We start from the raw sequence: 15,025 nt of genomic DNA, 5'->3' as shown, positions 1-15,025 counted from the left end.
AGAGAGCTACACAGACGCGCCTTATTATCTAACACTCCTCCGTGTACCCGCGCTCTTGGTCGGGGCGGTGCCGCCGCCTACGAGCAGAAAAGAGAAGTACTGCATTATGACACTAACGCGCACCGACAGTGAACGCTTCGGTGGTCTCACCACTACGACGCCTCGATGCCAGCATTCGAAGGGACGCTGGCATCAAGAACGCTGGGACGCTGGCCACGCTCCGCTGTGCTGAGTACGGTGAACGCCACCTAGGTGGCGTTCACCGTACTCAGCACAGCGTTCACCGTACTCATCACAGCGGAGCGTGGCCTCCGCAATTAGCTCTGAAAATGTTTCTGAAGTTGATCGCGGAGGCTGCAATTACGACGCGCTGTACGCGCTGATTTGACTCGGTGACGATTCAGTTACGTGCTTTGTCTTGCGCGTTGTATTAGTGTGTCAGTTACGTGCTTCGTCTTTCGCGTTGTGCTAGCGTGTGCAGCGTAGTGCAGCTTCCATATGCACGACGGTTGCTCATGGTCATCGACGTTGGTAGTCGTGATGGAGGAGACGTGCCACCAGGCGTCAGCGTGGTTTTTAATGCATTCCGGTATCAGCATGTTGCAGAGCAACCGGCAATAAAATGCTTGTCACGCCTAGTGATGATGCTTTGTCATTAATTTGTAAGATTGAGAACTTCACAATAAACTTGAACTCTAGCAGTAGCGCATCCAGGGGTGCTACATGTCAAAGAATTCTTTTCGCTCGATTCCCATTCCTTTCTTATCATTCACCGTTCGCGGCCGGCCAATACAGGTGATAAAGTGGCCGGAGTGCTGCTTGAACTACTGATGCGATAACGCATAGCGAAACTGAAAAAAACAAAAAAATATCGACTTCGTCCTGTCATCTGCTAGCCGCCTGGTTAGCTGAGATGCCGTGGTTGAACGCGATTAAACCAAATTTGTCGAGCGATAGCTCATTTGTGTTTGCTTTGGGAAAGGACGAGCCCATTGGTTTGCAGAGATTTAACTTTTTTTTTTTTGTAGCAGCAACTACCGCATCTACAATTGCACCATAAGACAACACACAGACGCTGCTCGGCGCCATTGGCGCGAACGCGCTAAAGCCCCTGGAAAATTTTTCAGGGGCTTTAGAACGCGCAGTGAATGATGATGATGATGATTTATTCCCATCCCCTTTGAAACGGGGCGGCGACAAATAGTCACCTAGCCTGCTTGCTTGCTTTAATCAGGTATACTATACATGTTCTTTATCTAGCATTTTTGTTTATCTCTCATTATTATTTTTCTCTTTTTTTTCAAAAATTCACCTTGTACCGCTACCTATGATTTTAAGAGATCAGGTCGTATCCACCTTTTCCGTGCTTTTTTTCCACCAGTACTCTAATCATCTCTTACTTATCTCTACGGCTGATCTGTTGATGTTTCCTTCCACTTTAAACCCAAGCGCTTCTGGGAGTTGCACGTTACCTACGGTTCTCGCTGGGTGGATCCCGTCGTGAACTCGGACGCAGCCAGTGGCTCTGGCGGTGGCGGCACGAAAGACTGACCTTAGGTCGCTGTTCGTTTTCACTCCATACCGCATTAGGCAAGCTGAGTCCCAGTTTGACCTTGGCTGAGCTTGAAGGTCACCAGATTTACGGATCCAGGCGTTTTCTGGGTTTGTAGCTGGAGTAGTAGAGCTAACGCTCTCAGTAGCAGCCACCTCACGATGACGGTCGGCGGTAATGCGCTTAGCATTAAGGCGTTATTGGGGGTGAGGATAGGGTGCCTCGATGCCAGCGCTGGCATCGAGGCACCCTAGGTGAGGACTTACAGAGTCGCCATCTGTCGGAAGTGCCTCGCTTGCGTAGAATGAGGGATAACGCGGCGTGCTCCTCCTACATGTTAGGTTGTCGGCGCTCAATAAAAACGCCACGCGGGAGCCCTCCTGGCCATTTCTGTAAGCAGTCTCCAAACGAGGGAAGTTTCTTACTATCAAAATAATAATCTTGGGCAAGCAAAACATAGTTTACAGGCGCTATATCTCTTTATCGAATACGTACAGTGAACGCCCATCGCGCGCGGTGGCCGCGATGGAGTCCCCCGAACCAGCTTCTTGCGTGAATTGTAGGCAATCGCTGAGAGCTGACTATGTGAAATATGTTCTTATAGTGTGCTGTCCAAATGGAGCATAACAGAATGAAGCCTCAATGCAGCGATTGCACGGTTTCGCAGCGATCGACTGCGCGTCTGCATGCGAGCGCGTTTTCGACTCTTGCCGTGAGCTTTAGGCCGCAGTATATGAACATTTGACAGTACACAAGCAACCTTGTTGCGTGGACGCTTTCAGAGCTGTTTAAAATTAATTTCGTTATAACTAGCGACTTCGATGCAATACGGCGACTCGATCGTGATGTGCCATCGCGACGATTGAATAATTTTTCTTTCTTCTAAATTCTTGGACGTTTCAATATCGTTATTTCTCAAGTTAATTGTCTCGCACTGTATGTTTATCGGTCTTCCCAGCGAGGAATTTCTCGCTGCTTCTTTTTGTCAATCCAGTACATTCATTGTTTAGTGCTAACACAAACATGCAGCTCATGTCATGTCTTTTTTGAATGTGCTTCTTACAGTTCCCTTTCCATTCTGGTGAACTTGCCGGTATCTAGCATCAACAAGTTCATAGACCAAATCTTCATGACATTAACCGGGCAGCGCGCGCGGGCGAGTTTCTCAGTGCGCGATTTCTGCTACTCACCGAACATCGCAGCTCAACGCCGTAGCAGAAATCTTCCTCGCGAAAGTGCTTGCTACACACCCGAGTTGTAGCCGATGTCAGCTTGCCGGTTCTAAGTTTCGCAATCCCAGCTACACGCAGCTTCTTGGCCTGCGGGTACGTGTGAAGGTGAGAAGGTTGACACCAGGCTTCGTTGTGTACGCGTCCGGCACTGCAGTACCGAGCAATAGCCTACCATGTCGGACGCCTTCAAAGGCAGCCACTATCTATTATAGTGTTTTCAAGTGTTGCCAAGCAGACATCCGAAGCGGGAAAAACATTCCCACTTATAGTCAGAACCGTAGCGCAGGTGGGACTAAACTTTCCTTTTCAGCTTACTTCGGCGCTTCCAAAGCAGACAATAACGCGGCCGCTGTGTCCACGTGATCCCTCATACCACGTCACGCCGACAGTGGCGCCAGCTTTTCCAGTGGTGAAACTCGCCCCCCCCCCCCCCCCTTGAGGCCGACTTAACCCCCCCCCCCCTTTTTTTTGTTTAACCTCTTTTCTTTCCTTGCGCATTTGAATACTGCAACTAAGATATAAGACGCGCAATCGTCTGCACACTCGCAAATAGCGAATTTTTTGACAATTTCCCGTGAAGAAATTGAATTAGTGCTGTTTAGATGGTATTGGCAAACTGCACCCCCCCCCCCCCCCCCCCCCCTGGCAGAGATCCTGGGTGCGCTATTGTCGTGGACGGCCGTTCCAGAGACGTCAAGGCTCTGCTCGGTCTGGATCTCGAGAAGGCTTTCGACAACGTGCTCCACACCTTCATCGTCAAGACCATTTCGGACATGGGTCTCGGTTCCAGATTCCACAGCTACGTCAGCTCTTTTCTAACGGACAGGAATTCCAAACTTCGCATTGGAGACTTCCGCTCCGAAGATGTGCCCCTCGGAGGACGGGGCACTCCTCAGGGCGCCGTAATCTCCCCCACACTGTTTAACATCTGTAGGATTGGTCTTTCCGAGAGGTTGGCACGCGTCGAGGACGTCAAGCACCCCATCTATACGCCGACGACATTAGCATCTGGCGCGCCGGGGGTAGCGAGGGCAGAGTCGAAGAAGTCATGTAGGAGGTGATCGACGTGATCGAGGAGTATCTCCGCCCCACCGGACTTCGGCGCTCCCCCGCCAAGTCGGAGCTTCTGCTTTACAGAAAAGAGAAGGAGGCAGACCCAAAGATTGGAAGCCAGTTTCCGAAAGCAGCATCAGTCTTCGCACTTGTGACGGGGGGGGGGGGGGGGTGATACCCAGGGTCGACGTTATTCGGGTCCTGGGTATGTTTGTTGAATTCAACGGAACGTCTCTCTGCAAGATCATCGCGAAAACGAACAACGCTTTCCGCCTCGTTCGCAGAATCGCAAACGGACATGCACCGAGGCATGAATGAAGCCAGTCTCCTCAGCCTGATCAACGCATTCGTACTATGTCACTTCACGTACACGATTGCTATGCACAACAGGCTCAGAGCGGTGCGAGACAAGCTCAACGCTCTCACCTGCAAATTAGTCAAAAGGGCTCTCGGGCTACCCATCAGGATCCATACGGAGGATCTCCTCAAGCTGGGGGTACACAACACCGCCGAGGAGATTGCCGAAGCCCAAGAACGCGCGCAACTCGCTCGCCTGACCACCACAGCGGCAGGTAAACGTATCCTCGAAGAGCTGGGTTACCCCCCTGCGGGATAGGGGGTCAGTACCCCGGTCCCTAGGTGCATTCGAGACAAGTTTGAAGTGGTCCCCGTGCCCCGAAACGCCCATCCCGTCCACAACGAGGGAAAACACAAGGCGAGAGCAGTAGCGATTGTCAAACAGATCAAGCAACAAGACATCAGAGCAAGCTTCGTCGATGCCGATGTGAATAGCGATGGGAAGACATTTGCCGTGGTCGTGGTCGACTCCAGCGGCAAGATTTCCAATAGCGCTTCGATTCGCATTTCAGACGCCGAAGTCGCCGAGCAAGTCGCCATCGCCCTAGCCCTGCTAGACGGTCATGGGTCCGAGATCTTTAGCGATTCCAAAACGGCAGTTAGGGCTTTTCAGAAGGGTCGCATCGCCGAGCTAGCTGCTCGTCTTCTTAGCGTCTGGAGTCCGGATGCTCTCACGCATCATTCAATTTACTGGTTTCCCCCTCACGCAGGGTCGGTCGAGGGTGCTCCGCCGAACCTCAATGAGTCTGCTCACCAGGCTGCGCGCGACTTCACCGACCGCGCTTCCTCTGTAAGGAGCGCCGACTCCCCTCCCCCCTACGGCCACAGGGACGCTCCTGCTACTCACAAGGAGGTTACGAAATTCTTCTACATGTCTAGAAGGGTCTTTCCACCCCCTCACCCCAAGTTGAATAGGGTGCAAGCCATTTCTCTTAGACTTTTACAGACCGGCACATATCCGTGTTTGGCCGTTCTACACGAAGTTTACCCCGACGTATATCGCGACGACGCCTGCCCGTCCTGCGGGCAGACCTCCACAGCGGCCGTAGCACGTGCCTCCACTCTAGTACACAAGCTCTGGGAATGCGGGTCGAGATACCCCAAGTTCAGCAAGGAGGAGTGGCACTCGGTTCTGCGTATAGCCCCGCTCTAGACAAGCAAATCCTGGCTGTCCGGCGTGCCCGCGACCGGGCCGGTGTCCCGACGTGGGACTAGCCGGGTGCGCGACGAGTTCGCGTCCTCGCCGGACCTCCAATAAGTTCTTTCACTCAAAATACATTCGGGTTTCTCTCTCACTGCACTGCTGCTACTGCACGCTGCTTCCAACTGCACACGCTGCCCCATCTATTGGCGCCGCCGTAACGTCCACGCTCGGCGCGGGTTCGATTCTGCCAAGCATCAGCAAAATTAAAAGGATGATTTTTTGTCGTTATAGAGCGGGCACATTCGCATGCCAATTGTTACCGAAGCTGGAGCCAAAGACACTCACTCATTGATGAGCGGCACGCACCTACTGGCACGTACCCGAGTTGGTATCAAAGAGGTTCGGTGAAGAGCACCACAGACCGAGCGGCACCATACACAGTGCTCCAAGTCAGCCTGAAAGAGATTCATTGAAGGGCCCATGTTGGCGTCAAGGATGGAGGCTCGTTGAAAAGCGGCACATATATAGGTACAGAGTGACACATGCCCATGGTACGACAGTTCGTTTCGAACCCCGTTCCCACCGCACAGCAACCTGATGCGTTATTTATTCGACCATGGACTACCCAGCGACGCAGGTTTGGGGGAAAACGGTTAGAGTCATAGATAGATAGATAGATAGATAGATAGATAGATAGATAGATAGATAGATAGATAGATAGATAGATAGATAGCCTATGGAAAATTCGTGAACTACCCTAAGAATGCTAATCGCATTAATAGGAGACAATCGCTACGGTATTCCGACCCTGCACTCTGTCGGATTCCGTCATGCTGTCAGAATCTGCTATGCTCGCGTTTTAAGCCAATGAAAGAGGGCGTATCCGCCCTGCGAGCCAATGTCACAGCTGACCAGCTGGCGAATAACGGAATATCACTTCCGGCAGGATTCGTCAACGTTGGTTATGTGCCCTTGACTATACACCCTAGACCCTCCAGCCGATATTGGGACCGCAAACTGACGAAGAAGAAGAAGAAGAGGACGATCGAAGGAGGAAGGAGCCATTACGGACAACTCGGTTCCTCCTACGCCGTGGATTTAACTTTCGTGAAATTTATTTTCTTTTCCCACTCCCGGCATGACAAAGCGCCGCTCCACCCCGAGGCTTCACCGATATCGCTTCGTGGCATGCACCGACGCCGTGGGCGGGCGAAGAAGAGGAGGAAGACGACGACGACCGAAGGCGACACGGCGCCGACGTCCGGGAGCCCACGTCGCGCCAACCTCCGCGCGAAGCGGACGACGCGGGCGCGCTCGCCAGGCCACCATGCGTCGAAGCACCGCCTGGCACACACCGGCGTCGACGCTCGCCCGGAGAAGAACAGTGTCGACGCCTCTGCAGGCCGGGATTAACAGCGGCCTCGGAGCGTTGTTGATCCTGCTGTCCTGGGCGCTGGCTCTTCCGGCGACCGGCGAACCGCAGGGCAGCTTCGAACGCCTGATGGAGGCCGCCGGAAAGTCGTCCCACGGCAGCCGTCGCGACCCCGCTGACCTGGACGACGGAACCTACCGGTATCCGCGGAGAAGCTTCGACGACCGTTCGGACGACCTGGACGACGAAGGCTTCCGGGACCCTCCGCGCAGCTTCGAGCGCCTGATGGTCCACGCCGCCGGGGAGTCCTCGTCGCCCATCAAGCGCACCAAACCTGCCGACTTGGACGGTAGCTACCGGGCGTGTGAGTATATATCCTCCTGAGACCCGAACACATCTATGGGATGTAATATCGCTCTGCAGGGTGGTTTTCATTGTCTACTGTTATGTCATAAACTTGAGAAAACAATTTTAAAAATTTAAGTACCACGGTTAGATGCCAGACGCGGCGTCTCCTTTTCTCCACTATCTTCATCATCTCATCTTCGCATGGCAAAAATTGCATTTCATTACTTCAACGCAGAGATGAAGAAGGAACTATACATCTGGTACATTGGCATGTTGCTGCCGCGTCCGGTATTTTCACGTAATCTCAGTGATTTCTAAACACGCATCAAGCTTGCTTTCGGTTGTCTGGGACGATACAGATGTATAGTAGATGCACTTAGTGTCAAGTTTCTCGAATGCGGCCGACAACAATATGAGTAAACCACTTCTTTACAGTTACACATGCACTGTACGCGTACTTCATACCCAGAATGTATAGTCCGCGTAATCACTTCCGAGTGAATTTCGAAGAAATGTCGAAGGCAATGTGCAATGTATTGTACATGGTGTCTTAGGAGGATTTATATATTGATGTGCGCGCCATAGGTGCGCGTTCCGTGAAGCGTACTGTATAGAGTTTTCGAGAAAAGATTGCCAGAGGTGCGCTATATCTGCCGGAGTTCCAAGTATGGAGGTTCAGAGATGGGTTGGAATTTAGGGTATAGCAGGGGCGTAATTAAGCCAGGAGGGCGGCGCTTGCACGGCGGCTTAAATTGTTCGTGTATAGTACAGCGAATGTATACGCCCTGGTCCTACGCGCAGACTACATGAACGACTACTGCAACGCGGGCCAGAAGGCGCTGCCCGTGCACCTTCAGCTGCACAGCGACCAGGCGGGCGTCGTGCTCTACTCGCATCGGCGCAATTCGACGCCGCGCTCGAGCGTCTGTCAGCTGCCTTTCCAGGTGGAGAACGCCGCCAAGTTCACGCTCTCCTTTCGGTTCTTCGACACCGTGTCCGACTCCTTCATCTGCTTCATGTACCTGGAGGCGAGTTTCCCGCGGACTCTGAAATACAGAATAGACGCGCGAGCAATACATGAAAAGGAACGCCCAAATTCGTTTTTTTTTCAACAACTACATAAAGACACTTGCGATGCATGAATTCAAATCTGATAACTTTTATCGGTACACTGTATAGAGAAAAGTAATTTCACCTGTAATAGTAAATTACCTTTATCCAATAATATATATATATATATACGTTGAAATCTATGATGTCACGCTGACGTAATGGCGCAGTTGTTTCGGCGCGAATGCCAGGGAATGAAACTTTCACCTACACCTTATATTCTAATAATCAATTTAGATCCGTGATACTGACGAAAGTAGAACTAGCTTGGAGGAATATTTTATCGGTCTAAACTTAGGGGATCTTTAATATGCGAGAACTAGCTCTCCCATCGAACGTCGATAATCATGTAGCACTTTTATGTGGGACGTGCGCATTCAGTCAGCTACAGTCTCTTGAAATCAATTTGAGTGTTCCCTGTCGCATTGCTCGAGGGCGTATACCTTCGTTGCACAACGACGAAAAATTAAAAGTGAGAAGAAAATAGAACCGACAATTGTTTTGAAGGGAACACCGTCTCGACGTTGTGAAGCGAATGTTCTACGGGTGCCTCCGAAAAAAAAAAAGCTTTACTAAGTTGTCTTAAGCACCTCTCATTGTAGACGTTTTCTAAACGTAACTTGAATACTTCTTGCCCAACTGCGGACGTTGTAGCTCATTTTACTGCTGTATGAAACCTTATGTGATCAGTAGGTGAAGGCGACGGCACTAGACACGGGACTGTTAAAATGCGCTAGAAGAAAAGGCGAAAACATTGACGTTCTAACAAGCGTGTATAACTTGGCAAAGGATGGTGTCGGCTAGCAGAAGAAGGTGATTGGGAGATCGCTGACCGAGGCTTCCATCGTAGGCCAATTATGATGATCATGTAACTTGAAACCAGAAAACAGTGATTGGGAGATCGCTGGCAGAGGCCTCCATCGTAGGCCAATTATGATGATCATGTAACTTGAAAACTGCTTCTTATCTAGTACTGCTTCTTATCTAATATCTTAGTAGCTAAGTATGAAGTATATAGTATTACACATCAAAAGGTTATGTCATCTATGATGCGAGGCATGCAGTGAAATCGAGGACACTGCAAAGTGAAATGTGGCACACTGCCTCGCGGGCTCGTAACACTCTCTCGAAACCGTATACAGCCGTTCACACTACACACATAGCACGTGTGGTTCTCGGGTGCAGTTGGTGTCCAGCACCGAAACGACAGACTTGCTTTGCGGCAAGGACTACACGGGCACCAAGAGCATGGTCAAGGCTAGCTCGTCTCTTACGCTGCGCTGGACCGTGTCCGCCCGGGAGGTTCTCAAGCGTCTCGGTGGCTTCGAGATCGTAATCACCGGATTCCAGCAGCCCGGTGAGATATACCGGCACGATCGCGTTTGATGGGGACCCATTGCGGAATTAACACCGATGTCAGCTTCACTGCGCAGCAGAGAAATTCTTCTGCAGCTTAGTCAATTGGCTGGCTAGTCGGTTGGTTGGTTTGAAATGAAGGAGGCACTGAAGAGCAGTAATGAACTAGCCTAGATTTCACGCATTTCACGACGGAATAATGGTGCAACTGTTCTCCAGCATACCGTCGGTCACCGAACTTACTTACTTAATATGCTTTTTTCCCCCTTGTTGCATTTGATTTCATGTACAATTTTACCTTGTTCCATTGTATTTATTGGTGTTCTTGTTTGACCGCGCGGGCTTTGTGTATACAATAACCTATTTACATTACGCAGGGCTGTCGCTCGTGTTGTCGTTGTATTATCACCGTGTTGCAATGCATTGACTTGTATATATATATATATATATATATATATATATATATATATATATATATATATATATATGCATCCTACTTTATTAATGTATTAACCACCCACCGTATGCATTAATCGTGTAACCCCCCTTATACAATGCTCCAATGAGGAGCCTTTAAGGTACTGTGAATAATTAAATAAATGTTGAAAGGATTACTCCAAAATTGTATGTCCGTTCAACTGAGGGGGGAAACTGGTAAAATGTCTTGCCAACTTTCCTTTTTTTTTCTTTTGTTCATTTTCGCACCAGAACTTCATAGCCTTATATCAATATGATATGATCGATTCTGACTAATTTTCTAGAAGTGGAGTCATTTTAACGCAGGAAGGGGTTTCAGAAAATTACTTGGTTGAGAGTCAATGGTATTCCTAAGAATTAAATGTAGTCCTGCCTGTAGTTTGCCGTGCGAAGCAGTCCTGCAATACAGGTTGCCGATAAACAATTTTAGACTCGAGTAAATAGACACGTAGAGGCCGGGGAGGTCCTCTGTAGGTGAAAACCGTTGACGAACAGCTTGAATGTGCCTAAATGCTTAAGATATGCAGTTGTTATTGAATATTGCACCTCCTTTTGTATTTCACGAGGCAATTTGCATTTCATATGACGAAAGCAATAAAATAAGATGCCAACAGCGCATTTTTAACTGTTGACATGCAACATGAGATGGCCTTCCGTGCAACATCGCAACTGTCACCAGTCCATCAACCTTTACTGACGCAGTCACCGCGTTTTCTACAACCTGGTCACCCTCATGAATTACACAGTTTTGTGTTACTCCCACCTGTTAATGTATAATGCTCCCAGTATGGGTCCCTTAAGGAAATAAAGTGAAAGTGAAGATGCACCATGCCTATATGACGCACGGATGTTCCACTCGAGTGACCCTTCAATAATTAAATATACGGTATATGTTGAAGGTATTCAGACATTGCCGCTATCGCTGGACCCGCGAATACGTCACTCACTGTTATGGAAGTCCATGATGGTCACAGTTTCTCCACGCGATGCAGAGTCCAGCGGCTGTGGCAAGGGCATGTCCCGCTGCTCCAACGATCGCTGCGTCTGGAGCGGCTTCAAGTGTGACGGCAAGGACAACTGCGGTGACTTCAGCGACGAGCGACTCTGCTGTGAGTGCGGACGCTCGCTACAATGCTGTCGAGTCGTGACGACTCGACCGACTCGACTCGACGCAACTCGACGCACTCGACCCGGCAAGCCGAGTCGATTCTGCGCGAGATTCATGTTAGAAAAAAAAATATGTTAGGCGTGCAGACGGTGGACACAAGAAGAAGAGGGAAATGGACAGCACGAACACCGAATATGAAATTGGAAGATCGCACACGGGCGGTATAGCATGAATCCTAACATAAATTCCTACTAACTATACCCAACTTTCTGCCATTCGAAGCTTTCACCTGAGGATTCGCGTCACCTCTTTCGAAAAAAAAAAAAAGCTAGAGAACGGATACAGAATAGCTTCCACGAACTTCGAACTTTGCGCCTCGATGCTCACACACAACCTCCCCTTTAATCTCAATAAATAGAAAGGTGTCGATCACCGCAGTCGAAAGCATGCTATGGTCAGAATTCGTTCAATCGTGATGCGCCTCCCGCTCCCTCTTGTGTTGACTGTGCGTGGAGGTACGCTCAGTAGCCAATTTCACTTTAATTATCGATGACGTTCCTTTCTGGCTTTTGTCAAGATACGCAACATGTCGAACCTACCTTTACTGTTCTGTGTAATTTGCTTGATGTTCCAAGTATTTATAACTTTACGTTGTTGCTCTCCTCTCTTGGGGAGAACAATGCTGAACTATCTTACTCGTATTTTGTTTTTCAATTGCTGTCACATTTTCAGCAATTCCAGAATTCGTTTGCTTTTAGTTATTACCTGTACGGTTAACTGTGCACACACTGTTTCCACTGCTGTCGTCATGTGAGGTCTTTCGGGACACGTCGAGCCACTTGTTTAGCTTTCAGCCCAACGTGACCATACGGCATACCTGAAAAATAAATCTGATTTTATTTAATTTGTTTTCATATACCACCGTGTTTTTGTCTATTTGTTATTGTGTTTGTTAATAGTTATCTGTTATTTGTTTTTTATATATTTGTTAGGTCTATTTCATTATCACAGTGTTATTTTGTCGCCAACCCGATAGAAAAGTTGTGCGCGCAATTAGTAATCATCATCATTATTATCATATTCCTGATTAGATTGCAATAAACACAGTAAAACCTTAATATACTTATTTTTCACCGACCCGATTCACGGGGGATATTCCCTTAGCAATCACGATCATCATCATCATCATAATCGAGTTCCAGCGTGTTATAAAATATGGAGATTATATCTGTAACGCAGTTTTTAACCGTGACGACGACTACATATATGGTTTACGTTGTTGACATTAGCAGCTCAGCCTCCCGCACTGCTTTCCTCGCAGTCGCGGGCAAGCAGGACTTCACGCTGTACCTGATCGCGCTATTCGTCATCTCGCTCATGCTTCTGGCCATCGGCGTCGTCTTCAAGATCATGTACAACAAATACCCCGTCGCGGTGAGTCGAACCCGGATAAAGCGAATTACCCTCTAAATCAAACACGCGAAACTCGCTGACCAGTACACCTAGTGGACAATATGTTCATTTCGTCTGCTGCTGAAGTGCTGATTGGCTCTGGCGCGTGCGAAAGCGCACGCCAGCCCAGCCAATCGGAACTTCAGCAGCAGACGAAATGATAATGTCCACTATAGGTGGACTCTTACAGAATACCTCCCCAGGTCTTTTTTGACGCGTTCCGAAAATAACGCGGCGGTTTTGCGTGCGCAGATCGCCGGAAGTGCGGAGCCCGCGGCGGGAACCGACGTGAACCGCGAAGGGATGGTGCAGACCGTGCTGCTGCCGGGACCCCCGCCCGCCATGGTGGTGCGACGGAAGGGCTCGCAGCACGACTCCGTGTCTCGCTCAAGGGCCGGGAGCATCGTCAAATGACGCGCCCGCTACGCGCTGTATGACGTATATCGACGCATCCATGCGCAACGAAATAAAATTTACGAAACGAGCTGTGTCCAAAGCGTCCCGCTCGATCTCGAAGGTTTGAGCGGACCTGTTCGCCGTCGTGGTTTGGACATGCGTGCCTTCCCGGGACAAGGACTACCATATAATGGCGGTCAGTGCACTACGCAAAACAAGGGACAAAAAAAAAAAAAAGTCCGAGGACACCTAAGCACATCCTGTGAGTTGTGAATGCGAAAGCATTAATGTACAATTGAACGCCGCTAGCAGTCCTTCCATTTATATGAACTGGGAACTCCGTCGAGGCGTTTTGTGACGTGGCGTCGCAGCCAATGAGAATTTAGGTGACGTATCGCTGCTACAGACGCGGGACGCCGGCTTTTTTTATCATTGAGCCATTTAACGCGCTCGCATAAAAAAAAAGAACATAACGAGTACACAGCGCTTTCGTCCAACTAAATTTTATTGGACGATCGTATACGCTTATATCATAGGCTTATTTTTTTTTCTCGTTTTGACATTTTTCACCAAGTTTTCCCCTTTTCACCGTCTGATACCAGTTTCCGTATCAAAGCAACGAACGGCGAATTTTCGCCGACGAATATCTCAACAACGTATGGTGTTTTTAAAACCGCGTAAATTTATTTTGCCTGCTGCGGCATCTTCCTCCGATACTGTCATTGCAACGTTCTAGTTAACCGTGAGTTCATGAAGCAAACATGCGACAGCTTCTGTGAAGACACGTTTCACTTTCGCGTTCTACCAATTCCTATGGAAGACGGATCAACCATACTTGTTTTCTCGAACTATATAGCTCCACTTTCGAGATACGCAACCTGAATATGTGCTACGAAATACACCGGTGTTCCAGTTGACAGTTCCCCAAAAGCGTGCTTCTGACACATCCGGAAGGCCTTAGCTGGTATACCGAGGTGTATATAAAACATATCAACGGACAACCCACGAACTATAATATGTAGATTGCTTGTAGCATTAAATTCACCAATAATATTTAAGGGATGGACGCATCGCCATTTTTTCTTTTTTTCACATTTGTGACATACGAGTCAGTTATAAGAACCTACTTGAAATAAAACCGATTATGTCCGCTACCTTCAGGTCTCGGGAAGGTATAAAAGTCACAAAGATGGGGCGCTATAACGTAAAATGATTCCAAACTGTTTTGATTCCAAACTCCTGATGTTAAATTTACGTAACCAACGACGCAAGCATCGGGCGGTGACCCGCAGCGTTGTTGTCTGAACAACCCAATGAAACACTCTCCTCGTTTATAGGAGGTCACCCTTATTCGCTTTCAAAACCAATAACATTGTCTACACTCAGCGGTTTTTCTTATCTAATTGGCCGACAAGAGGCGAGGAACACGCTCTAGTGGAGAGGGTTTCGATGGGGCCAAGCCAGCACAGTGAAAATAAATAACCGCATGAAGAGGGTGGTGCCGGCTTCTCCGATTGGTCCGCTTCGCCGTACTTAGCTTGCGGTGGCTGGTCGAAAATCGCGGCGGCGTGCAACGGAAGGATAAGAATGCCGCTAAAACGGATCCTTAGCCAGGAAGAGTTGGCAGAGCGATGTCGTATGCATGCCGAAAGTAGAGTGACCTAGAATTGTCCATGTTCTAGTACACTCTACCGAAAGGGCTCGATAACGTTTTACTGCCACGCAGAAAGGTTTGTAATGCGCAAATAAATACATGCTTACCGGCAGGTGCGAGTAGCGAGGGCCTGAGCGACCGGCGGGCAGCCATCTTTTATTCCTTCTGGAACGGGGCAGTCTGTGGCTATTCAGAAAATTGTTCACTTTTGTTCGGCATATTAATGCGTTTTTTCCCGTACACGTCATTTGACGTGATGAGGTCGCGTGACAGACGGGCGAGGTTGGGAGTAGCCCGAAAATATTTTGACCAATCGTCGAGGCTGATTGCAGAAATTGGAATCAAAACAGTTTGGAATCATTTTACGTTATAGCGCCCATGGTTGATGTTTATATATATATATATATATATATA

At 48.9% G+C, this 15,025-nt stretch overlaps 2 protein-coding genes across 2 annotated transcripts; both read left to right on the top strand.

Annotated features, from left to right (window-relative positions):
* Positions 1-6,047: 6,047 nt before the first annotated feature.
* On the top strand, positions 6,048-8,200 carry LOC125939893 (uncharacterized). Its single transcript, XM_049655408.1, has 2 exons — positions 6,048-7,074; positions 7,860-8,200. Exons 1-2 carry the CDS (start codon positions 6,477-6,479, stop codon positions 8,198-8,200), a joined length of 939 nt encoding a protein of 312 aa, XP_049511365.1. The 5' UTR covers positions 6,048-6,476.
* A 990-nt stretch (positions 8,201-9,190) lies between these two features.
* LOC119464141 (uncharacterized) lies at positions 9,191-13,470 on the top strand. The gene is made up of 4 exons (XM_037724978.2): positions 9,191-9,525; positions 10,994-11,110; positions 12,431-12,543; positions 12,814-13,470. Exons 1-4 carry the CDS (start codon positions 9,417-9,419, stop codon positions 12,973-12,975), a joined length of 501 nt encoding a protein of 166 aa, XP_037580906.2. The 5' UTR covers positions 9,191-9,416; the 3' UTR covers positions 12,976-13,470.
* Positions 13,471-15,025: the final 1,555 nt, after the last annotated feature.

The sequence above is a fragment of the Dermacentor silvarum genome, chromosome 9 (assembly GCF_013339745.2).
Source record: "Dermacentor silvarum isolate Dsil-2018 chromosome 9, BIME_Dsil_1.4, whole genome shotgun sequence".
Taxonomy (NCBI): domain Eukaryota; kingdom Metazoa; phylum Arthropoda; class Arachnida; order Ixodida; family Ixodidae; genus Dermacentor; species Dermacentor silvarum.
Note: the sequence above shows the minus strand (reverse complement) of the source record. Positions and strands in the feature narration are given on the sequence as shown.

Coding starts and splice junctions, on each gene's coding strand:
- LOC125939893 (XM_049655408.1), top strand. CDS start 6,477: ATGACAAAGCGCCGCTCCACCCCGAGGCTTCACCGATATCGCTTCGTG. Junction 7,075..7,859: donor GGACGGTAGCTACCGGGCGT/GTGAGTATATAT, acceptor TCCTACGCGCAG/ACTACATGAACGACTACTGC.
- LOC119464141 (XM_037724978.2), top strand. CDS start 9,417: ATGGTCAAGGCTAGCTCGTCTCTTACGCTGCGCTGGACCGTGTCCGCC. Junction 11,111..12,430: donor CAGCGACGAGCGACTCTGCT/GTGAGTGCGGAC, acceptor CTTTCCTCGCAG/TCGCGGGCAAGCAGGACTTC. Junction 12,544..12,813: donor ACAACAAATACCCCGTCGCG/GTGAGTCGAACC, acceptor TTGCGTGCGCAG/ATCGCCGGAAGTGCGGAGCC.